The sequence below is a fragment of the Rhagoletis zephyria genome, unplaced genomic scaffold, assembly GCF_001687245.7.
Source record: "Rhagoletis zephyria isolate East Lansing unplaced genomic scaffold, Rhagoletis_zephyria_1.1 Rzeph_scaffold_01406, whole genome shotgun sequence".
In the NCBI taxonomy this organism is placed as follows: Eukaryota; Metazoa; Arthropoda; class Insecta; order Diptera; family Tephritidae; genus Rhagoletis; species Rhagoletis zephyria.
This window is the reverse complement of record NW_016158490.1, coordinates 93,282-117,918: the sequence shown is the minus strand read 5'-3', so window position 1 is coordinate 117,918 and position 24,637 is coordinate 93,282. Positions and strand designations below refer to the sequence as shown.

The window sequence follows — 24,637 nt, the reverse complement described above, 5'->3', positions numbered from 1 at the left end:
CAACGGCGTTTTATGTCTGTCAGAGAGTTCATGGCAAGACTTAAGGAATATCACCCAAACTGGCATACTCGTCTTTCAATACGGTAGGAAAAACCGTTGTTACCATAGTGGCCAAAAGCTAACCACGTAAACACGAGTGCCACCTTGAGCAAGCTGCATCGACTGGTCCGCGTGGTCATCACAGGAGCTATGCGCACCAGTCCAACGGATGCCTTTGGTGACATTACAGGTATTCTTCCTTTGCCTATTCTGATTGAAAAAGAGGCCAGCTGGAATACTCTATGGGTGCCCAATACGATCAGCATGACAAGTGAAAATATTCGTGGTCATTTGGAGGTTCTCAAGCCATTCCTGAATGATCCCGAGTTATCCTTCTAAAAACCTTTCAATGTCAGAATTCCTGAAAGGGACTGCTGTGAAGCGATAATAACTATGATTGACGAACGGTCGCAAGTATGTTATATCGACGGATCGAAGATCCCAGAAAAGTCTGCGCTTCTGCAGTTCATCTAAAGGATACATTAGAAAGCTTTTTATGGGCTTGGAACAATTTCAGATTGCTGCACACTGGCGGAAGTCGAAAGGAATGAGACAATCAAAGAGATTCATAAGATCCTTCAGGTTGAACGCCAAAAGACTCCTTGAGCTTAGGCGGGAGAGCCTTAGAGTTCGTACTGGCATCCTGAGAAGACACTGCAAGTTAAACTCCCATTTGAATAAAGAGACGTTTCTCCAGATACGTATTGCAAGTTTTGTGGGCCGGGTTTAGCACAATAGATCCTATTAGGTTGCAGCGCGAGTATTCCTGACGTAATAATAACAATGACAATAATAATATGTATGTGTAAAGGGACATACATTTGAATAAGCCTGCACAGAAAAATTAGTTGTTTACGTAGTTTGTTTGTTTTATTGAACTAGCTCTTATGGTTCTACTATTATCTACAGTTATAATAAACTTAACAGTGAAAAAATAAAGCTAAAAAAATGCTTGGTAGGTTTTGGTAGATAAAAAAATGTTCGTGGCAACACTGCTTGTGGTGCCTATTGTGCTCTTTATTTCAAAAAAGTGCTGTTGTTTTTGTCTGCTGTTTGCATATTTTGTTATGCTTTACCATTCTCGTTTTTGTTGCTATCTATTGTTTGAGCGCGTGTTAACGAACTTTTGGCATTTTGTTGTCTGCTGTGCGGTGTATTTTTTGTACATTTTTTTTTTTTTTTTGTTAGCTTTTAAGAGCAAATTGTCTTGCTGCGTCAGAAGAAGGTGGGTGGGTATGTGAGAGGAAGATGTGCCTCCTTTTATGGCAAAAGCAAGTATCATTCCTACTCTTAAAATACTGGAGCGTGAGTGAGCGGATTTAGATCTTGATGGCGATTGATAAGTGCTTTATGGTTAGGCTTAATATACTGTTTTTTTCGGTGGGAGAAACTTGTGCGAGTGATCAGATGTGATTTTTCTTCACCACTTAAAAGTCAATTCAATTAATGCCACAAAAAAGGGCATACTGTTCACCACCTTTATCGAAAAGAGTAGGAAAGCTTGATATGCTCTTTGGCTGAAAAATATCGAGTTCTGCATCGATGTTTTTTTAGTTTTCCTACCTTGCTGAGAGAACCTAAACCAATTTTGTTTTTGTCCTTGAAAATCCACTGAACCGTAAAGCAGATGGGTCAGACCACATCAGATCAGAAGTTTTAAAATGATTTTTTTTTTGATAAATAAAAAAACAACAAAATTTGTCGAAATAAATTTTTTTCTTTATAGCACTTATGTATTTTAATCAATAGCACTTATGTATGAAACGCAACATCCGTTAAACGCCCACCAGGATTCCACAGGCATGTCCAAATTTTTCATACATTTTTGGCATAGTTCGGATTGCATATCAATTATAACGCGCAAGATTTTATTCTTCGGCTCTGGAATCGTCTCAGGCTTACAGGGATACACTATACTTTTCACATAGCCCCAAAGAAAGAAGTCCAATGGGGTCAAATCGCAAGATCTCGGCGGCCATTGGATCTCGTAGTTTCGTGAGATAATGCGTCCTGGGAACTTCGTTTTATGCGCTGTGTGACAAACGGAGTTGGGCCAAAGACACGTGAGCCCAACAAAGCACTCAAGTTTTTCGTCTCTTATAGATGATAGTTGGTCTCCGGTGATGTCATTTATGTAACAAGAGTTGACGTTGTCTTTAAGGATTTATACACAAATCGCATTTGGAAATCAGACGATATTAATATTCCGATATTCTTCTGAAAAATTAGATCCAAGCTTTGTCTTTGCCTGATAACAAATACGGTCCTTGAATAAAGACCTGAAAAAAAGTATAAAAGTCTTGTCCTAAATGTTCTGTGAGGGCCTTGGTGGATGCCCGTAGCCCGGTTTCGAGATGAATACCTACCTATAAGGGAAACTAAGAAAATGTACATTAAAACTCGCCAGATGGACTACTTTATTGAAAGATTTCAAATATCTTTTCAAAAAATGTGGATGGATGCCCATCAAATGCTAACCATCACAATATTGAAAAAATTTTTTTTTATGAATTTTATCCCTTTTGAATGCACCAATTTACTCAATCCCTATATGAACACACTCTCATCAACCAAAATAACTTCCTTTCTCCACCTGCTTGCCATGTTCCAACCAGTAGAACCCCTAATTCAAGGTCGCACAGCTGAATAGCATGTCACATTTAAGAGCGCAGAGCAAGGGAGAATTATACTGAAGTGGAGAGCGCTAGAAAAATAACAAACCTGTTTATGCGCTCTTCATATTCAGCTATTAAATAAGCGCAAGGCAAGTAGAAGGCGTTCGCCTTGGCAAGGTAAAGAAACAAAGTGGGAAATAAGAAAATCTGTAGATAGGGAATCCTTTAAGGATTTTTACATCTTCAAGTGCTACTTAAAATATAAATTATGCTAAAAAATCAATAAAATCTGTTGCCACCGATAGCTATTATAGTAAGCACAAGTTACTTACGGTGCCATAGGTATACATATTTCATAACTTGCGCTTTTACACATACTTGGTTCTGGCTCTCAAAGTGGTTACATTGTTTATGCACATAGTTCGCCGCTTGTACGGCGCGCATTTAACTTGTCTAGTTTAGTTCGGAAGCGAATTTTGATGTGCGTGGTTGGTGATTGTCGTTGTGAAGTGTACGTTTTAAGGCAAATATTTTTGCCGCCGGTTTTTGGTCGATGGTGTGTGATGATACCATCGCTAAGTGAATGAAGGATGGCTTCTTGAAGGATTTGTGTACTCAGCGCCAATTTGAGTTGTGCGCGGGAAATTAAATCAAAAATTATAAAAATTAAATTGAAGAAGAAAGTTTAAGAATTTGATAATTTGTGTAGTGGCATTTACCTATTTATGTGTATATATGTATGTATAAACAAAAATCGAATGCTGTAGGTGGGGAAAGGATCGTCAGTAAGTTGAAGGGAAAATTGTGAGAAAATAAATTAGTTATTAATTTTGACGAATATTGAAAGAAAAATACGACACAAACATTGAAGCGGTAGATAAATGTTGGTATGAAATTTCGGCAAAAATAAATAAATATCTAGGCCTGGAAATTTTAAGGTACAAATTTAAAAAAAATGTTTTCTGAAAAAAAATAATATTTACCTTCTTCGATCGATTTTGGGTTTTAAAAATGCATATGATTATACTGAAATTGTGTAAAATTTTATGAAATTAGTTTCAAAACAAATTTACAAAAAAAAAACAACTAGGTACCTACCTAAAAATATTTTCCCAAGTAGTGCATATGCGATTTTGAGAAAAAACCTAGGTATAGATTTTTCAAAAAATTTGAATGAATGGATTAGTTATAAATTTGAAAATAAATAAAAAAGTATTATAAAAGAAAAAAATTTATAGATATTTAACTACATTTTACACGGAAAAAAATTCGTAGAAGAGTGTGGGAAAAGTGTCCGGGGCCAAAAAGGCGTCAAAAGTTTTAAACTGAAGATTTTGTTAAAAGTTTTTTTCGTGTAAAAATAAAAAAATAAAAATATACAAAAGGTACACGAAATCTTTTTGTGAAAAAAGAATTTTAAAAAGCTTGGAACTTTTTTGTCTAAAATATATATGGCACATATGAAAAAATTCGCCCTTAAAACAGTAATGCAAAATTATTAAAAATAACCGTTAGAAAAATGTAAAAAATAATACACAAAAGCCTTATTTGAAAAGCTAAGTCAGATGAAATAATGTGTTTCAAATGTGCCACAAGTTCTGATGTTCCTTGAATTATCAAAAAATTCCTTATTGGACTAAATTCCTGGGAGACATTAGAAAAAAGTGTGCATAATAAAATTCAGAAAAATATTTTGAATACTTTAAAAAGTGCTAGAAAAAATAAAATACCCAAAATTTAGTTCCTTGTTAAGAGAAAATAAATTTTTGCAGCGATGTCTCNCTAGAAAAAATAAAATACACAAAATTTAGTTCCTTGTTAAGAGAAAATAAATTTTAGCAGCGATGTCTCTTAAAGGAAAAAAATCTTGACCGCATTTTACTTCAGTGCAAATTTATTCCAAATCCAAAAAATTACAAGTGTTTCGTAAAGAAGCGTTATTCGATTTCCAAAAAGTGTTGTAATAAAAAAAAAACAACCAACAACAAAAGTGTTTCGAAGCGCTCGCTAGCTGCTATTGAGCTAAACGAAAGCTCAAGTGTAAATTACAATCGAAAATAAATTGTACCACCATTATCACTTCAACGCAAAAATGTATGTCGGTGCACGCAAAATGCCGACGGCATGCCGTCACAACGCGCTCATATGTGCCATAATCGTCGCGTTCGTTCTACTCCTCCGTTCTCCGCCGCCCGTTTCCGCTGTGCATCGTTACGATCAAACTCCGGTGGAAGCTAGTCCCTACTATCGCACCTCCGCGTCGGGTGAAATGATAAGCTCATCCGCGATGACGAGTGACGCTTTTCCGCATCACAATCGCTGTGAACCCATCACAATATCGATTTGTAAAAATATACCCTACAACATGACAATAATGCCCAATTTAATTGGTCACACTAAGCAAGAGGAAGCCGGCTTGGAAGTGCATCAATTTGCGCCACTCGTTAAAATTGGTTGCAGTCCCGATTTGCAACTTTTCCTCTGCTCGCTTTACGTGCCGGTTTGTACGATACTCGAACAGCCGATACCGCCGTGTCGTTCGTTGTGTGAGTCGGCGCGCATTTGTGAAACTCTAATGAAAACATATAATTTCAATTGGCCTGAGAATTTGGAATGCTCGAAATTTCCAGTGAATGGCGGTGAGGCGTTGTGCGTCGCTGAGAATACAACTTCGTCGACACCGACGCCAACGCGCAGCATACCAAAGGTGACGACGCGTAAAAATTACGCAGACGGTCCGCATCGGAATATCGGTTTTGTGTGTCCGGTGCAGTTGAAGACGCCCCAAGGAATGGGCTATGGGCTCAAAGTAGGCGGAAAGGTAAGTGATGCGATAAAAAAAAATAGTGTAAGATAAAGTAAACGAGAGAAATATACATTCCAAAAGTGATTTTGGCTCACGTGAGATGCGAGTTTAGGAAAACTGCTATTTCAGGTGTTTTCTCGTCTCAGATAGAGATCTCAAAGAAGGTTGAGCGATGGAAAACCATGTTTTGTATTATTAGTTCGTCCTGAAGTTTTTTACAGAAGATCCTTGCCAAATGAGTTGGCTTCCAGCTATTGTCGTATGATCTTAAATCTTGAAAATTTGAATAGCAGACCTAGCGAGAAATCGTTCTCATTGTTAGTCTGGTCCTATTCTTACTCTACTCTTTTAAAGACTCTCTTCGGAAGGCCGTAATAATCACCAATACCTAGGCGATATCAATAAAATATCATTCCAAGTCATTGAAAAGCAAAGAACTTAATTTATCTCTCGTAAAAACAAGATGTTAGCCTCATCATATTTTAGTAGAGTTAAGAGAATTAAAGAACTTGTATAATGAGGGGCAAATTCTCAACTTTCACTCGTACGAAAATGCTAGAGCTAGAGATCTTGGGTGGAAGTGGACGCCTGAAAGGTGCCGATGTAGCTTTATCGTTCCCTTAATGAACAAAGCGCGGAGTAAACGATCCTCTCGGGAATATTAGTAAGTAATTCACTCCGAAAAAATAACTGAATTAGCCACGCTATCGGTTAGTTGATTGTTACAGGCTTGGGGAAAGCTCTTTCGGACAGTAAGAGGTGCGTTAAGGTTCAGCAGACTGATCTGTGGCGAACAAAAGACTCAGAGAGAGTAAGGTTTGTGGGGGACTAGAAATTTTCGGGTCTGGGTTGATTATTAATAAAACGTGATTAGGAAGGACCGCAGATTACATAAATATGCATATGGTAGCCAATCTTAACATCAATAGTAACGTCACCTCTCTCTCTCTACGCCGACGTTTTGAAGATGGACTGCGGTGAAGGACCGACAGTCTATTCTGAGGAACTGTGTGTGGCTCTGCCTTTACGCTTGAGATGGGATAAAGAACCTTCCAAGCGGAGGTTCTAAGTAACTTTGAAGCCTTTAAAATCTAAGCTTCTAAAATTGGAAATAAAAACAGAACAACAGTATATTCTTAGAGCCAAACGACGTTATTAAGAGTAGCTTCTTCGCTACCAATCCACAGGGCCTGGGTTCAAGCCCAATTTAACACAAAATCAAAAAAATAAAATAAGCAAACAAGTTTTTTTTTCTGGCAAACCTCCGAGTGTATTTCAGCCATGAAAATCAGCTTCTCATAAAAATATGTACAATCGCTCTTCGGAGTCGGAATTAGGCTCAGTGACTCAGTAAAGGATCGTCTCTCTTGTCTGGGTTACCGAACATAGGAACATTGAAGGCAATGAGATAGCTGAGGAATTGACGGAAGCTGGCCTGTTAGGATGAATCTGAAGCGGTAAAACTAGCATGCACTCTCGAAATAATCCAAAACGAAAATAGTCTCCATGAACGGCCTAGAAAAAGGTGATACAATTTCTGGAAACAGATGCTATACGGCTACAAAACCAAAAATTCAAAACACACGAAACAATCAATAAACTCACGCAACTATGGGCCAAATATAGTAAGACTGCGTTTTTAGTTTTTCACAGTGAGGTCAGGATTTTTTTCTGTTGCATTTAAAATCGTTAAACGTTTTGGTTTATAAGGATGAATAGATATTGAAAATGCGCTTTTAATTAGTTTCATTTTTTAAGCTAATAAAGTTAGGAGGACGAAATCTGAGGATGTGGTCGGGTGCTAATCAGTCTTTAATATAAAATTTTTTAAAAAATAAATATTCCAAAATTTCAAGGATATTCAAGGACAACGTTTTAAACGAAAATTTTCCATATCCATGCGTCATTATTCGCCACAAAATTTAATTTCTCAGAATTTTCCATTTTATTTGATACCCTTATTGTTATTCTACACTGCACAGAATTCTGAAATAATTTTTTGAAATAATGACATCTTTGAAATTTCAAATTTCAATGTCCTTTTAAAAATGTCCTGACGTTGGTGACAAAACTAAGTAAGCTGTTTTACTATATTTAATTTAAATTTACTGCGGTACGGCGGAATAGTTGGTATACGGACTTAAAAATTATCAAAGGAACTCTGGGTTCACTGGAATAGTAAATACAAAGGCCTCGAGTTTTTTTAACATATCAAGGACTGATAGTAGCAAACATCAAAAGGCACTGGTCTCTGGCCAACATGCGGTAGGAAAAGAACTTTCCTGTAATATAACTTCGCGCGCCTGTCCACTAGAAGATAGCATGGAAGTAACCAAAATTTCCTTATTATAAAACACACAGTAACCCAGCAAGACTATCAAGAGCTACGGCAAGCAAAGTAGGCAAATTTGTCAGAGATACCAGAGTTTAAACAAGCAATATAAAATTTACTAACTTAGAAAACAAAAATGCCCACGAGAAGTGCACCAAAATGCGTTAATTCTAGCCTAGACAGCCGCTATCAGCACTGCAATCATCCAAGCATCTAGATCTACATACATACATGACCTAATTGTTTATAGTAAAGGCAAATCAATCCGATGTGATCTGATAAACATAGAGAATCCGCTACACGCTCAAAATTCCATAAATAAAATATAAATACCTACTGGTACAATGCAAGGATATGTGAAACCTGTTCTATATTTCTTTCTATTACGATTCGCTGCTCTGCATTCGATATGGTTCTTAGTCCTCTAGAGCACAGCATAATCCTCTAATGCGGCGGATTAACCACGTTATCTATGTACACTCTAGTCTTTTATCACCACCGTAAAAACGCACACAAAGCAAGAAATTCCTCAACAACCACGCCATCAGTAAGCAACACACATTCTCATTACCGTAAGTCACTAATCAGAAACTTAATACCCATTTTCCTTGCTATTATGTGCAAAACATTATTCCCATTTTTTAATCGTTGCGCAACACCATGGCAAATGCATGAAATATCCTCAGGTTTGACCTTAATTCCGTTGACGTACACATACATGCATACATACCACATTTATAAACATACATACAGACTCTTATAAAAAATTCAACAAGTTTGCTGTGGAAACATCAAAGAACTATAAAAAAAGGAAACTACCTGCCTTTACTGACTTTGCCCAGACCTTTGCGACTTTGCTAGTTACCTGCGTTTGTTTGCAATCCTGCGATGAATGAAGCCTGCTTATACTTAGCAGCAGGAGTGAGGATGAACAAAAAGAAGTAAGCGATATTGGTTTCATCCCTTAGCTCCATGTAACTTCTTATATAGGAAAATATACACTAAAATGTGTTCTTAATTCATGAGCATATGCAACGCCGTAATTTATATATATATATATATGTATTTCAGACATACCACATTTGCCCATAGCACGTGAAATTAAATATTTATGCTGTAAATACTTACATATACAAATACATATCTACATACTCACATTTGTAAGTAGAGAGAATTTCCGTATGGGGCACAATGCGTGGTAAGTACTTAGGCAGAAAGAAATGTTTAGTTTACAAATTTCGACACCTTTTTAAAAATGTATTTACTTTTTCTTTAGAAGTGTCATTGTATAAGTGCGGTATAAAAGTTTTTAGCCTGGCACTCTTTATTTTCACATTTTTTTCTTTTTATGTCTTTCAATTTCCCTTCTCATTCTTTCTTTAGCTGTACAGCTGATTGCTTTTGTAGGCACTTGGCACAGCCCAACCGGATTTGTTCGCCGTTTGAAACTTGCACTTCATTGGATTAAAATTGTATGTTCAATAAAACCCAAAAATTTTCTAAATTGGCTGCCTGACATAACAGTTGTAACCGCTGGTCTGATAAACAGTATAGCCTATGCTGATTCTAGCATCAGGACGTAGTCTTCTCGATTGATAAACCGGCTGACTTTGCTTCTGCGGTACACCGAACCTAGATCAACTTTTTCAAAGCTGATTGGATCGGCTGCGCGAAGGTCACTGAAAGCACCTTCTTTGCAATCCCCACATCAACTGACGTTCACGTAGGTGAGCATCTGAATACTAGTAACTTCACCTCTGGTATGAGCAAGCTTGGGTTAACCGTGAGGTCACTGTCCAACCCGACGAAGCGTGACGACAAAGTCGAAATCTCTTTCGGCGACCGCGCTGCGGAGCTGGGCGCGAGCTACTTTGGCCGATAGTTTACACTACATCCTCCGGCGGGAAAAGTCAAACGTCCAGTGACCAGAAGCCTGTACAAACTGCCAACACCCGCACTGGGTGCGTCTTTTGCTTTCACCAGCGATTAGGTGAATCAATTCAATAACAAAAAAAAAACAATATTCGTATACCTCGAAGAAGTCGCTGCCAAAATTTTCAGCCTTTTCACAGCGCGTCGCGACGTGTTCTTTCCTCTGCAGATTGCGCCCTGATCCGACAAAAGTGCTACCTTTTCTGCCCTCTAATAAACGCGAGGCTGAGAGTTTTATTAAGTTCCATAAATGCACTTCTGATGGAGTAGCATTTTTTCGTTTCATTCTCATATGAAAATCGGAACTTTTTCTCAAGTTTCAGCGCAGCGCAAACCAAGAGTTCCTGTATAAAAGGGCAAAACTTATTTCGAGAAAAGAAAACGCTATTAGTGAGCTCGAGGAATATCGATTTTGGGATCTGTGCATCTTTAGAATTAGGGCCCTACGCGGATAACTTGCCTATATTAAGTAATTCCTAGCGAATTGTTGTTGTTGGAGTTATCCTTGCTAAAACTTAACTTGTCTTGTTCAAAAGGAAAACCAGGATAAGCGAAATTTTCTTACCAGGGCTGGATGGCACTAAGTTGAAAATTTCATTCGAGGTATTATCCTTGGTTCCAGCTAAGTAGTATGTATGATTAACGTCCAGGAGAGTGCAAAAAGGGAATATTTTTAGCTTAAGCACTCGGGATCTTGCTTTTCCATCAGCTTGGAAGTGAATCTATCGTATTTCCACAGTTTCATATGGAAGTGAGCCAGTATCTTCCTCGGCAGAGTAGGAGCAACCAATCTAATGGGAGTGAGCTAAAGTCAAAATACGAGCTAAGCAAGAATACTGTTACTCCCAAGTGAAGTGAAGGAAAGAAAAGCAATTCGAAAAGAGTTTGGCAACAGTCTGAACACTAAATGTTTAAAGAGTCACAGAAAAAAAATTGCTATGAAATGAACGTTTGACATAGTTTCCCACTTAGATTTCCAGTAAAAAGACGTTGATTTATAAAATGAAATTAAGTATAGCAAATTCTAGAAGGCGGCATGTTGACTCGCCTTCGACTGCACACAGTTGAATCATTCGGTCATTCCAGGAGTCATCTCGGTGTAACTAACACATATTTGCTTTCACAAATACATCCAAACCGTTTCGCGAGTCAGACGCAATGTGTATGCCGCCTATAAGTTTTCACTGCGCTACTCGTAAACTATTGAAAAAAGAAATAATACATTTTCCTAGTAATAACAATGCCTGTTTATTCTCCACTGTTGACTCTCGTTGTACCCTTGAACTTCGCTAATTTTTCCTTTCATCGTTTTCAATTAAATTTACTGCCACTTTTGAATTTACTCGCATTAGGCAACCCTCATGTGGATTTTTTCTTTCGAATCCCTGCTTCTGCTGTCATTGATGTTCTATAAATGTCTTTCCATATGTGCATATGTACTCCAGTCACTGCAACGAGCTCGTTGCACATCAAGTCGCAAGTCGTGTTTATGTATGTGAGTATATGCATATATGGGCATTTGTGAAACTCCCCAGAGACTCCCGTACAATTTCAATTCTCTGCCTCCTTTTTCTGTGTCTATTTTTAAATTCGTTCGTTGTCTATATTTGCTTTTACATTTTACCAAAAATTATTACACAATCAATGAGTTCATACGCACGTTTGTTTGCTTTTCGTTCATTTGGGGATTAAGTAGCGATTTATGTGTCTGTCGGCGCTGGGCCAGAGGACCAGACAAGTCGCTTTTCGTTGGTGTACCTCTCTGTACTTCGCTTACCTGCTCGCTAGCTCACTGGTATACTTATGCATGTATTCATGGAAGTGTAAGTACTCGCGTTGTCTCTTTGTCATTGGGATTTATTGGTATTATTGACTCACAGTGTTGCAATAGATCGGTGACTTTATTGTTGTTGTTGCTATATTTTTTTGGTAACTGCCATATTTTCAACGTTTTATTATTGTCATTCATTACGTTTGTTACTTTTATCAACACCATTGCCAACGTTATACGTACGTGTTTTTGTATATGGATATTTATGTGTATTCCTCGCCTTGTCTGAGCTGTGTGTGAAAATTGACAGGTTGTGTAAATCCAACTTTCGTTGGGTATTCGTTAATTTTTGACATTGTCAAAAAGTGTTTACGTATTTTTTAATGATGGCATTTAATGTGCATTAGCGTGGTGCGGATGTTGACTAGTATGCGGCTTATAGCATTTCATGGAAACCACATCAAATGGAATTATAAATGGGTAGCTTTGGATAGGATTATATTATTTTCAAAAGCACTCTAATTAGAGTTGATCTCCTTTGATCTAGTTGATTCTTTTAGAGACCACAAATTTCATTTCACTTAGAATGGGGCCTTTTCATAAGTACAAAGCTTAAAAGTACGTAAACAAGATTAGATACTAGCACAAACTAGCATGCCACATAGGAAATTCTTGAATTTTTATATATATGTTTAGGGGTATAAAGGCCAAATCACACGATTGGTGTATTTGTATAGATTTGTACATTTTGGCAGTCACAGAATTGTGGTGTCTAGAAATTTCTTATCGAGCAATGAACCCCAAAAGTTGCCGTATGCCTAACTCGGCTATGTCGGGTAAAGTCTTCGAAATATCCTGAATCTATGAGCTTGCGTCTACTCCTAAAATGTGCGCATAACAGGTACCGCAAGGTTTCTGGCTCCTCTTCATTTCTGCCGAGCGAGCTCTAACTACTCCGCGTGCCTTCCGATGGCAACATGGCCTGTTAGCAACTAAGTCCCCAAGTGGCTTGGCATGAACAAAACCTTCGACCGTTTTCCTTCCCATTTTAGCCACATAAGTTCCCTATTGCCGCATGTGGTGAGATTCGACCATCTGCAACTTGCTAGTTTGGGAAATAGATCCCTTAGAATGAGCTTGCAGGTAGCGAGCGGCATGCTTAAACCCTGCCAGGACTGCGGAAGTGGAGCGGATGTGCATCCTCTTGCAAGTTTGTCTGCCTTTTCGTTGGCTGGTATGGCAATTGGCAGAATATTGAGCAAGACGCACATTGCCCCACAAATGCAGAGCATCACAGTTCTTTGCTACTTTTGTAGAGCTTCAGTTGTGGATTTACTGCTGAGACTTGGCCACCATACCCAGACGCCGTAGAATAGAGTATAACCATGATGGTTACTATAAGCCCAAATAACTCTTCTCATGACCATTTATATCTTTGATCTGATATAATAAGGCCAACGACTATGTCGATTGCTGAATGGAAAATCGACCTACCTCGGCAGCGAGTTCGAAAACGCCCTATTTCAAAAAACTTTTCAAAAACGTCCTATTTCAGAATTTGGTTGAAGAACGCCCTATTTCAGAATTCATTTCAAAAACGCCCTATCTCAGCTGCCGATTCAAAAACGCTCTATGTCAGCACATTTTCAATACATTTTGAAGTGAGATAGGGCATTTTTGAATCGAATTATGAAATAGGGCGTTCTTCAACCAAAGTCTGAGATAGAGTGTTTTTCAATCAAATTCTGAAATAGGCCGTCCTTGAAAAGTTTTTTCAGATAGGACGTTTTCGAACTGGCTGCCAAGATAGGTCGATCTTCCGCTCAGCAGTCGATATACTATCTTACAAATCCGGATTCTCGTTTACTGTTCCTGAAAGTGCATATATATTGCAGTCTGTTTACTTGAGATAGTTCCTCACACCACACACTCATTAAGACACGCTACTGCCTTAGCCAATTCTTACGCTCTCTCGTTCCCTTCTTTATTTCTATGGCAAGGATCCCTGATAAAAGAGAGACCGCAGTTCCATGCATGCTTTCATTAGATATCCAATTTAGAATTGTTCTGAATAGATGCTATAGCTAAAAATGTCGCCTAGAATAAATCACTGTTATATTTTTTCTGGTATCGCTATAATTAAGCATCCCAAAGGCTGCAATACCAAAAACTTCGACGAAGTGACAACAAGTTTTTTAGAATAGACATCTTCATAAATTCTTCTACTACTTCAAAACTATTTCCCACCTCCAACAGTGGAGTATGTATACATACATGCAAAGACTATTTGGTCTCCGGAAACTCTTCATTTTATCCTCGATATCCACCGATTCCACACATTTTACTTCACTATCTAATCTTGAGAATTTTTTTTTTAGCGTGGACCCTGAATTGATATTACCGCTATTAAATAACAGAATACATATTCACCTTTCCCTAAATCTTCTTCCAAATTCTGATGAGGCTGTTTCGATGGAATGGTCTCTTTTAAGAATTGACGTATGCTTAATACCTGGTCTATGCTAGAGTTAAGACTTCTAAAGCAACACAGACAAGGCCCAATTATTTCGTTGGCAGGGGTATTTAGACTTTCACACAACACGCTCGATACCTGGATTTCTTAGAAGTTGTTTCGTACACCTCACCATCTTCTCGCCGACATACTCGAATGATTTAGCTGACAGGGTAAATAATTTTGAACCATTTTACTGCTATTCGAATCTCGTTATGACCAGTGAATGGAACATTGATTACGTCATCACCGATTGGGCGATCGGAGTCTTCGGTATCTCCACACCTAACGTCGCCTTAGGGCTATTCCGCGGGTCAGGATTTTTTCCAAAATGATTAATTCCAAAAATTATTTAAAAAATTAATTCCAATGTAGAAAAACAGTATGGGTACCAAATGAAAGAGAATTTTTGGTTCACAAGGACGAATAGGTATTGAAAATGTCCTTTTAATTAGTTTTAATTTTTTAAGCGAATAAAATTAGAAGGACGAAATTCGAGGATGTGCATATTAGTCCTTAACATATTTTTTTCGAAAATTATTATTGTAAAATTTCAAGGATATTCGATGATAAAATGTTTAAAGGACATTTTCAATACCTAATCGTTCATAAGCACCGAAAAATTTAATCGGTCTTAATTCTACAGAATTTTGTCTTTAATTTGATAGTCATACTGTATTTCTGTTTATATTTTTCAAATTTCAAAGTTCTAAATTAAAAACTAAAAACGCAGGTTTGCTATATTTGGGCCATGGGTTCGCGCATATATTTACATTTTTTTGTTTGTAGAATTTACTGTCGCACGGTGTAATACATATACAACTGTCTTTTCTCTTTCCAACTGGCGACCACACTCTCGCACAAAAAACGTTTCACGCGATTTTAACGCGACTCTATAGAAGCTTCTTTATTCTCTGCGGTGTCATGACATTTTTGGTTATACCACTTTTTCTGAGAGGCTCCCTGTAATCCTATTCCTTTCTCCGCCGCGACGAAGGGATAAGATAATTTATTGTGTGAGGAGAAGCGCTGTTAGTGGTGCTCTATGAAAAAGTAGCCATTGGATTCTGTACTTACTGCTGGGCCATTGAATTGTCACCGCGTCGTTTTTCGGTCCGGAGATAGCCACGTATTTTGAGAAATTTTTTATGTTGGCCCCTTTGTAGTCCTGCCATAGTCGATCAGAGACAGCCTATTTTAGTACATTTCTTTAAAAAGTTGGATTTTCGATTATTGAAACAAAGTGGTATACATTTCCCATCCTGAATCCTGGTCGCGCCATCCTGCTTTATCGAGGCCCAGTGCGATTATGGGACCAAAGATGTCTTATATGCCCACCCTAGTTTTAGGATACATCATCCTTCTCTTTCAGAAAGAGAGAAGCTCGTATCCAGGAGTGAATGTCAATACTCCATATGCATTTATATGCATTTGCTCTGACGAAGACATCAGCCAACCAGGCCGAGCCATCTTTTTTTTCAATGCAAAACAGAGTTCCGAGCGACGATATGGATCCCTCTAATTCGTGTTTCTTGTTTTATAAACGAATTCTGGGCAGTTTTCCATCTAAATAAACATCTCATTAAATGATGAATTGACGCCTTTTTGAACTTTACGATTTCGAAATCAAGTAGCGTGCCTTTTTTAAAATCCATAAAAATAATAAAATCCATTTAGCGACCAGACATTAATTACTTCTTGCACTCAAACTGTCATTTAACTTTGTCGCAGACGCCATTCGAAAAATATATTATTATTGATTTCTTGTAACTATCAGTTTCACATAAAAAATTTACGCACATTAACAAAATCACCAAGCTAATGTCGGGCAATCACTCACAGCTGGGGGTTGGCTGACTGCTTGGTTGGTTGGTTTATTGGTTGATGGTGGTACTAGCGTTTGGTGACAGTGAGCGCACAATTTGGGTAACCACGCGATAATTCGCACACCACAGCCAATAGATTTAGGCGCTTATCAAATGAAGCCAGTTTAACGTGTTCCACATCAGGCGGATATGCGAAAAAAATAAAACTCGAAAAATACATAAATAAAACTTAAAAAAATTTAAAATATTTTAATAATTACACAAAATGTTCAATTGCTACGAGTATGCAAGCACTTAGTGAAAAAGTGAGACCGCGTCCATTGCTGATAACACATTTACAGCGAATTCGCATTGTCAACTATCAGCCTGACAGTTGTTAGTGTCATGCGACACGCCTTTCAAACGCACTCTGCTCTGAAGCGTGAGAGCCATACATAATTAAGCAGGCGAGCGGCACAGGCTGCTCCCATTCTCTACATTCTAACATCGCACGCTTTGTAATGCAGTCAGCTATTGCAAACATTCATTTTGTACGTGGATATCTAGGCGCAAATCTAAAGCATTTTGTAAATTAGTTAAAGCGTTGACTTGCATAATTGCAAGTACGTAAAGTTTTCCGCTTTAACATTTTCCGCGTCGGCTGCTGTGGCACTTTGTCGGCAGGCTTGTGAAAATCGCAAAACAATTGACACACTGAAAATTNTTTGTACGTGGATATCTAGGCGCAAATCTAAAGCATTTTGTAAATTAGTTTAAGCATTGACTCGCATAATTGCAAGTAAAGTTTTCCGCTTTAACATTTTCCGCGTCGGCTGCTGTGGCACTTTGTCGGCAGGCTTGTGAAAATCGCAAAGCAATTGACACACATGAAAATGACAGTTTTATTTTCGAAAGAATGTTAAATAAGCTAAAATAAAATAAAATCAAATGTAACAAAATGTAGGTTAGATAAGATTGGTTTAGGTTGGATTAGATAGTCGTAGCCAGTTGAAAACATGCTTGGACGTGATTGAGAACGGTAACCACTCCTAAATCGGTTAAACGCCGCGAAAAAAAGTTACGAAGATCGCTAATATAAAACCGATCACGCCATGTTGGAATTATTTGAGCTTTCCTGAGCTCTTAACTGCTTTAAGTTAAGCCTTTAGTAGAAATAGGCTATAAGTCTAATTCGAAAATATTTCCGCGGAATTGGGAGCAAGTCAGGCCCTTCCTGACCAATTTCGAGCGCATCATCATTGAGGTCAGGACCTTGATTGTTGCTTGGTTATCAGGGTCACATTCTTCAGCATTGTGGCCGCCACTCTTGGCGGCTTAAACGCTACAGAAGTCTGAAAGCCTAAATTTGATATTAGTGGAAAGTTCATAGTAGAAGACTTCTAAGCTTGGGTCTGATCATATAGGGTGTCCGGAAATCGCCCCTAGACATAAGTGACACGACCGGTGCAAAGTGCCTCTGTTCGCTCTACGCTGTATGTTTAGTTTCAACCCTCAGCTTATGTAATGATTTAACTGCGGGGGTAGGACGTTGTCAAATTCATCCTCGGTGTCGAAAATGACTCCTACTGTTTTTATGAATAAAGACTTCCTCTGTCCGTTTTACGACCACCCTTTAACGTGAGATTGTTTTAGATTCTGATTAAGATTAAAGTTTGTATCCGAGCTGCCCCATATGGAGCGCCGCGAATTTGTATCGGAACCTACAACGACGTTGGTCTTGCTGCGTTAAGATATCTTCAGTGCGTTCCCCAGCAATTTCCTCCAGCCTTGTTGTTAAGGAAAATAAAATATGGTAAATGTAAAAACTAAGTAATTTATAAAACTGCGATTCAGTCAGAACATACAAAACCCTGTGCATCGAGTGTAATGGATGAGCGTGCTCCCAGTTAGCCTTTTAAAACAGTAATTAATAAAAAAAGTGCCACTATGCCAGCGTGTTGCAGCGGGTTTGGGTGCAGCACGAGCCGAAAAAAGTAAAGCTCAGCACCCCTCACACTCCTGTCCTAACCGCCACCGTCAAAATAATTGATTTTTGCAATAAATGTTTTTTACGCCAAATTGTCATTAAAGTCTTGTAATTAAACATTTTACATGCATTTTCGACACAACGACAAAAAATGGCACACGCACACATGCAGACTTCAAAACTCATAAAGATACAAAAAAAAGTGCTTTAAAAGTGCTCACACCAAGTACTTAGACAAGTAGGCTGGCAACCAGTCGCATAAACGCGTGAGTGCCATTAATAACTGACATTTTGGCGCCCACATGCAGTTGAACCAGAAAAAAAGTAAAATGAAAACTCAGCCAACAACTACACAACTACGAGTGCCATAAAAATTGCAACCGCTCCAAAAAAAAGAGAACCAAAAAAATCCAAAATTTCGGCAACGCTGCCACCGCTCTTTCTACAATGTATCAGTTTGTAATGTTACAGTTGGCGATTTCGGTGGACAAGATAAATAACGTACGCTTTTATATGTATTGAAACATGTTGCCGCCTTGAGTGCCAAAGCTGTTAAAGGGGCGGCGTATGAGAGCTTGCGAAGTGGCCATAAATGTAGCGCTTTGTGTCGCAGATCTGCAGATCTTTCAGTTGATAAGTATTTTATCCCAATTTTTAGCTTTGCACTAACAGTCGTGTCATTGCTGATGCATCGTTTAGTTTTAAGGCAGCAACAGCATGGCGAAATTTTGCAAGTCTATGCAAGTAATGAATCTTAAATGGATTTCGTGAAAAATATGCTGTTGTTCAAAAAATATTTTCTTATTCGACATAATTTGAACGCTGATGTCAGACTAATCTTTTTTTTAAAACTTTGGTTGAAGTTAGAACAACTTTTTATACATACTTACACAAATTCATTTCTTTATTTACTGATACAGTCAACTAGTTAATGAAGTATCGCTATTAGCTGGGGCTTGTGATGGAAACAAATGCTCTTCAACGGATTCTGCCAGCCGCTAGGCCTCTTCATTCCAGGTAGCATTGTACCCGAACTGCAGAAGCTCGCTTAGTGGATTTATTTGGGATTCAACTGGCTGCAAAGCCATCTTCTTTTCTGGTTTTAGCTAATAGCATCGCCTCAAGAAAAAATTGCTTTCAGATTTCATGGCTTCTTTTGCAGCGATGATTTCCTACTGGTGCCTTTATTTGTCTGCATAATCTTATGTTAACGATCTCTATAACCACACTTTTTCATGAGAGCTTTCTAGAGTTTTGTGTAGCTATAGGTGGGACGAATAATCTTATCGATTGGATCAAAAGCAAAGTTTGTTAAATCGATTATTTGATGAAAGAAATAATATCTATGGTGTATAGAGGACATTGTATTTTATCATCAAGGCAACCAAACTCCGCTGTACATCCAAGTCACTATACCTTTCCAAGTAGCCTAAGTTCTGTTCTTCTGAAGTTGGCTCCAACTTTGAAGCTTTGTATACATTTAGTACAGAAAGCTTGAAAGAGCTTTGCTCGCGGGAAAGCTGATGCCCCCCACCGGTGTAGATCAGTGAGACGGCCAGAGAAAATCTGTATCCCTTATCTATCTAACGATTCCAGAAAGCTTTACAAAACTTTGTCCCAGTGATACTGCTTAGTCTTCACTGATGTATGCACTGAACAAAAACATACCTTGCTTATTATTCATAATTTATGAAAAGGCTGGAAAGCTATGATCGCTGTCAGAAAAATTCAAGTCTGTCTCAAAGCCTTGATTACAACTATGTTCAGTGGGAACTACCAAAACACCAGTGTCGCACTCTTGTGATAGTAGTAGTAGTGATGAGTAGTCATAATCACAGAGAGAGCTTTTACTCTCTGCGTGGATACACAAAATCAATGGAGAGCTGTGCGAGATATGGTTTGGTCGTGACTTTGGTAGTGCAATATGCGCTCAGAAACACGTTCTACAGCTCGAAAGTGTAGAGGCCTACTTCTCATTCCTGTAATGTATGGCAAACTAATTTGTCTACCGATTCCACATAACCTTACTGAAAATTTACATCGTCTATTTTGCCACCCTTCTAACATTGCACCAGTGCGTTTATTACATTTGCTATTTGTTTCCCTTCATTGTGGCGCCAGACAAGTTTCGGCTCGATGACACTTCCTGCTGTGCTATGTTTTGACATCTGACAGCTACGTTGACTTTTCCAGCGAGCTTTTTAAAGCAGCTGAAAAAAAGTTGGAAAAACATAATCGAGTTTCCCTATAAACAAAAACAAAAAACAAAACAAATTTGGTTGCCCCGAAAACAAAAGTAAAGCAAAAGAATTTGTGTCAACTTCAAACGGCGCTTGAGAAGTTTTCGAAAAAAAGAAAAAAATATACATATTTACTTAATGGGTTGGGGCATGTAAAAGGCGCTATTCGTCTGAAATAAGGATTGCGAAAAAAAACCGTTTATGACATTTTTTTATGCTCGTCGACAGTCAGTGGCGTTTGTCTTTGGGAAAACAATGTTGACACTTTGTCGCTGTTGTTATATGTAGCTGTTGACTTGTAATATTACTGTTATTGCTTTTCTTGGTGGCATATGATACTTACTCGAAGTGTGAGGCTGTATTGTTGTTGCTGTTGGCTTTTATGTCAATTGACCGTGTGTTTTGCTGTTTGCATTTGCTGTCGCCTTCGGCCGTTGCAAGCCACTTTGTCAAATGACAATGGAGTTGTTGTAGTTGTAATAGCTTTTGTTGTTTTTTATGTTTTATGAAGTTAGCAAAGTTGTTGGATTTTATTAGTTGAATTTCATCTGTTTTTTCTTGTAATATTGTTGTCGCTTGTAAAAGCATCTTATTTTTTTTTTGTATTTCATTTTGCAAAATATTTTTTATTTTTTATAATTTTAGTTTTTTATTCACACAGAAACGTACACAAACGGGTCGGTCTTCGCGTAAAGTTATTTTCGTTTTCACTCTCATTTTCTTTCATCTCCTGCTTTATGACTTGTCATATGTTTTGTATAGGCTGCGAAAATATTGGCCATTTCTAGCTGTCAGCAGACAGAGTTGGCAAGCCAAAGTCGTAGACGAAGTACTGCAAAGAAAATTTTTAGTGAAGAAGCGCTGTATATAAATGTGTGTGGGTGCGTGCTTCTCATATACGTTAATACATATAGTCCGTCCGGTGTTAAGGAAATGCCAGCTGAGTGACAGGTTAAATGGCAGGAAGTTAATTGCGTTGTGCGGGCGTTCAAATGCGCAATCAAGCAACGGCGTATGGAGTGGTAAAATAGGAAGCTATTTAGAAGGTAGACTTTAGTAGCTTGTCGTGTGTAATAATTGGCTGTTTGTTGGCAAAGGAAACAGGAAGCTATGTAGGAAGCAGGAAATGGATTATGATAATTTAACTACAATCAGGAACGAAGGCGAAATGGTCTGCGAATGTGTGGCCGGATGAGATAATAAAAGTATGGCGACTAGATTACAGTAAACTGCGTAACTTTAGATTCCAAGGCAATAGACTTTTCATCAAATTTATGTCTAGAACATACAAACATTCATATTTATGGTAATTCTCTAGGGGGGGGTAACTACCCCTAAAAAAGGGGCGGAAAAGTTATATATTACTGACAAGAGTTGTGTAACTTCACTTGATTTTCGTTTTAAGCTTTCGCTTCTAGCAAAAAGATTTAGAAGTAGCTAATAGAGGTGCTTGTCCAGGATTTTCTTGACCTAACTATCTTTAGTCGTACGAAAGAAGATAGCTCGAGCATGCTTGAGGCACTGTCGTTCTCTGACCACAATATCATAAGCTTCGATATTTTTATCTCTCCAAAAAGAAATTGTAGGATCCTCAGAGATCCCACAAATACTAACTGGGAACACTATAGGAAAATATTGGTTAATATGAGGGTTAGGCCGCGCAGATATAATACAAGTGTTGAACTTGACGAAGGGGTAACATCGCCAACGTCGTTCCTTATTGATGCTTACAAAGTAGTCGATAATGAATTCTACTGCGGGTGGATGTACAAGGACTTACTTAAATTATACAAAAAAAGAAGCGCGATAGGCAAGGAATATTCCCAGTCATGCTGCAGAAGGCTAGTCACCTTGTGATACCATGGCGGAATGCCATATTTTTGGGCTGTTACAGAGAACGGAGAAACATTTATGGGATCGATGATGCAACGTCTCGGTATGGAAAAAGGGAGTAAAAAAGGGGAAGCAGTCTCTTTGGCAGCGCCCTATGTTATGTTGGGATCAGTGAGGTGACACATATAACATTGTTGCTTACTGTAAATGTGGTCTAATGGGCACGGACGATACTGGGATGACGTCCACCAGTGGAAGAGTCTATGTACCTGAATACCAAAAAAAAAAACCCTAGGCTTTGACCTTTTTCAATTTACACGTGGTGAGTTTCAAATCAAAGTTAGAACCCTGCGCTCGACTCTCTGATTTGGTACATTCCTTTCCAAGGCAGATATCTAGTAGCGAACGAAATTCCAACCTGCGAAGAGTAAGTTTGTGCTTAAATAAAGTAAAATGAAAAAGGGTGGTATTCATCGTCCTGACCTTGACCTGATACAATTAACACCTTGGAAACGGACCGCGCAATAAGAATACCAAGGAAGTCGCCCTTACTGATCATAGCATTGCGTTAACTGGTCGAATACACTTTTATAGTGGACCCACGGATCTACGTATACTCTTTATAGAAAGGTACAGCTGGGAAAATGGGCTTCTATCAGTACTTTCAGCTTGTCCTTGTTGGCATCGGTCCATTTAGCATTCACTTTCGGGTCAGTGGAAGGACTTCACCTTCGACTTAGTCTGAACACCTCAGAAGTCTTCATAGGATATTACAATTCCAAGAAAGATTACTCGCAGACTGATAAAACGATTATAAGTTTGTTCCGTAAATTAGCCCACTGAGATTGAGCTAACCTTTACGAACCGTTCGCGTTTCCAAAATTTCCTATTATTTAAAAGACTCGAACTACGTAAGTCATAAATATTTCTAAATATGATCAACACCCACCAAGTAGCTAACGCGCCGGCACATTCATTCATTTAGTTTGAGATCCGCCTACCACCATCGACGCTGCATGTTTTGCCACTGATACGATCCGATGCTATACAATATGTAATCTCTATGTACAACAGTACACACGCGCATGTTTGCCTAGTAGACATGAATAAATACATAAAAATGTGTAGTCGTAAGATTGTGTTGCTCATAAATTGCCAATGACAAAAGGGCCTTAATTAAATGCAACATTTGCAACAGCGTCTACGGCGGCGCTGACGGCTTCACTGCTCAAAGTGCTTAGCGGCAAAGACACTACATCCAAACAAAGACTTACGACGACGACTACGACTATACACCGCCGGCGTGGTAGACATGCGATCATTGCATGCAACTATAAAATATATATAGAAGACAAGTAAACCGAGCCAACGAGGCAAAGAAATGAGACGCCGTCAGTTATAGCAGTCAGGTAATCAACGAGTCATGGGACTAACGAAAGGAAACAACCAAAGGAAGCAAAATCGTGTGCAAAGAAGTTAACGGGGCGGCAGGATGTGGGGAGTCAGGATATGCATATAACTAACTGAGAGCAGTAGGTGTTCGTAGAGTATTTTATTAATACTTAAATGCATTTACATGCAGTAAGTCCAATAAGTGCTGTAGCTGCTGCTGATGTTGCTGCTGGTCACCTTAGTCACTTAAGCAACGCACGCTTCACTGCTTCGGTGCGAAAAAGGGCTACAATGCCAATTCAGCAAGCCGCTTTGGCGAATAGCTACTGCGCATGCGTATTGTCTTTGCCTCTTTGTTCGTCGCAATGCATGCCAAACTGCCAGCCAGCCAAAGAGCCAACGAAGCATTGCACAACTTGCAACTGATCCACACAAAACTGATCTGCCTGCATGCCATACCGCCAGCCTGTGATCGTGTTTCACAGTCAAGCCGCTCAAGTGCCAAACAAGAAACCAGTTTCAACGAGAATTGATAGCTACTGGCCGGAGTAGTTGCATGAAGAAGCCATAAATTATGCTTAGCCATGTTTAAAACGAAGATGAATATAAATATTGTTAAGGTTGGTGATGGTGGTGGTGGTGGTGAAGTGCGGTGGAGTATAGCCGCTTGGCAGGTAGGGAATGGAGTTGGCGAACTGGTTGATTGGTTGTTGGTTGAGTGGGATGCATGTAAGAGGCCCTTTTAAGTAAAAGCAGATGCAACTAAGAATGGGTTTGCGTGTGTTGGTNTTGGCAGGTAGGGAATGGAGTTGGCGAACTGGTTGATTGGTTGTTGGTTGTTGGTTGAGTGGGATGCATGTAAGAGGCCCTTTTAAGCAAAAGCAGATGCAACTAAGAATGGGTATACGAGTGTTTGGCTGTGTATTATTTAAGTGTGCAGCTTGATGGGATCTTGTTGATGAAAAATTAGTTGACTCTAGTTTATCGCATTTATTTACAGGCCAATAAAAGGAAGTTATTTCTTTTGGAGGCAGAAGACGTACGAATATGAGTAGGTACATTCTTACAGAATTCGAAGCCTGTTTTCAATTAGTTTATCCTATTTGAGGTGGGGCAGTTAAGGCTGGCCATGTCGTTCGAATGGACTTCGACGATACAGCTCTGAAAGTATTCAACTCAGAACCCGCCGGTGGTAGCAGAGGAAGAAGGAGGCCCCCACTGCGATGCNACATTCTTACAGAATTCGAAGCCTGTTTTCAATTAGTTTATCCTATTTGAAGTGGGGCAGTTAAGGCTGGCCATGTCGTACGAATGGACTCCGACGCTACAGCTCTGAAAGTATTCAACTCAGAACCCGCCGATGGTAGCAGAGG

At 38.8% G+C, this 24,637-nt stretch overlaps 1 protein-coding gene across 2 annotated transcripts in view; it reads left to right on the top strand.

Moving 5' to 3' along the window:
* The first annotated feature begins 3,129 nt into the window (after nt 1-3,129).
* fz (frizzled class receptor) overlaps nt 3,130-24,637 on the top strand; it is a 101,940-nt gene continuing 80,432 nt past the window's right edge. Inside the window, exons 1-2 of one of the 2 annotated variants that reach the window (XM_017617438.1) lie at nt 3,130-3,439; nt 4,497-5,475. In XM_017617438.1, coding sequence (XP_017472927.1) covers nt 4,747-5,475 — 729 coding nt within the window. In that variant the 5' untranslated portion in view covers nt 3,130-3,439; nt 4,497-4,746. Of the gene's footprint in view, nt 3,440-4,448; nt 5,476-24,637 lie in introns of those variants that run through there. The other variant, XM_017617437.1, reaches the window with a different exon arrangement.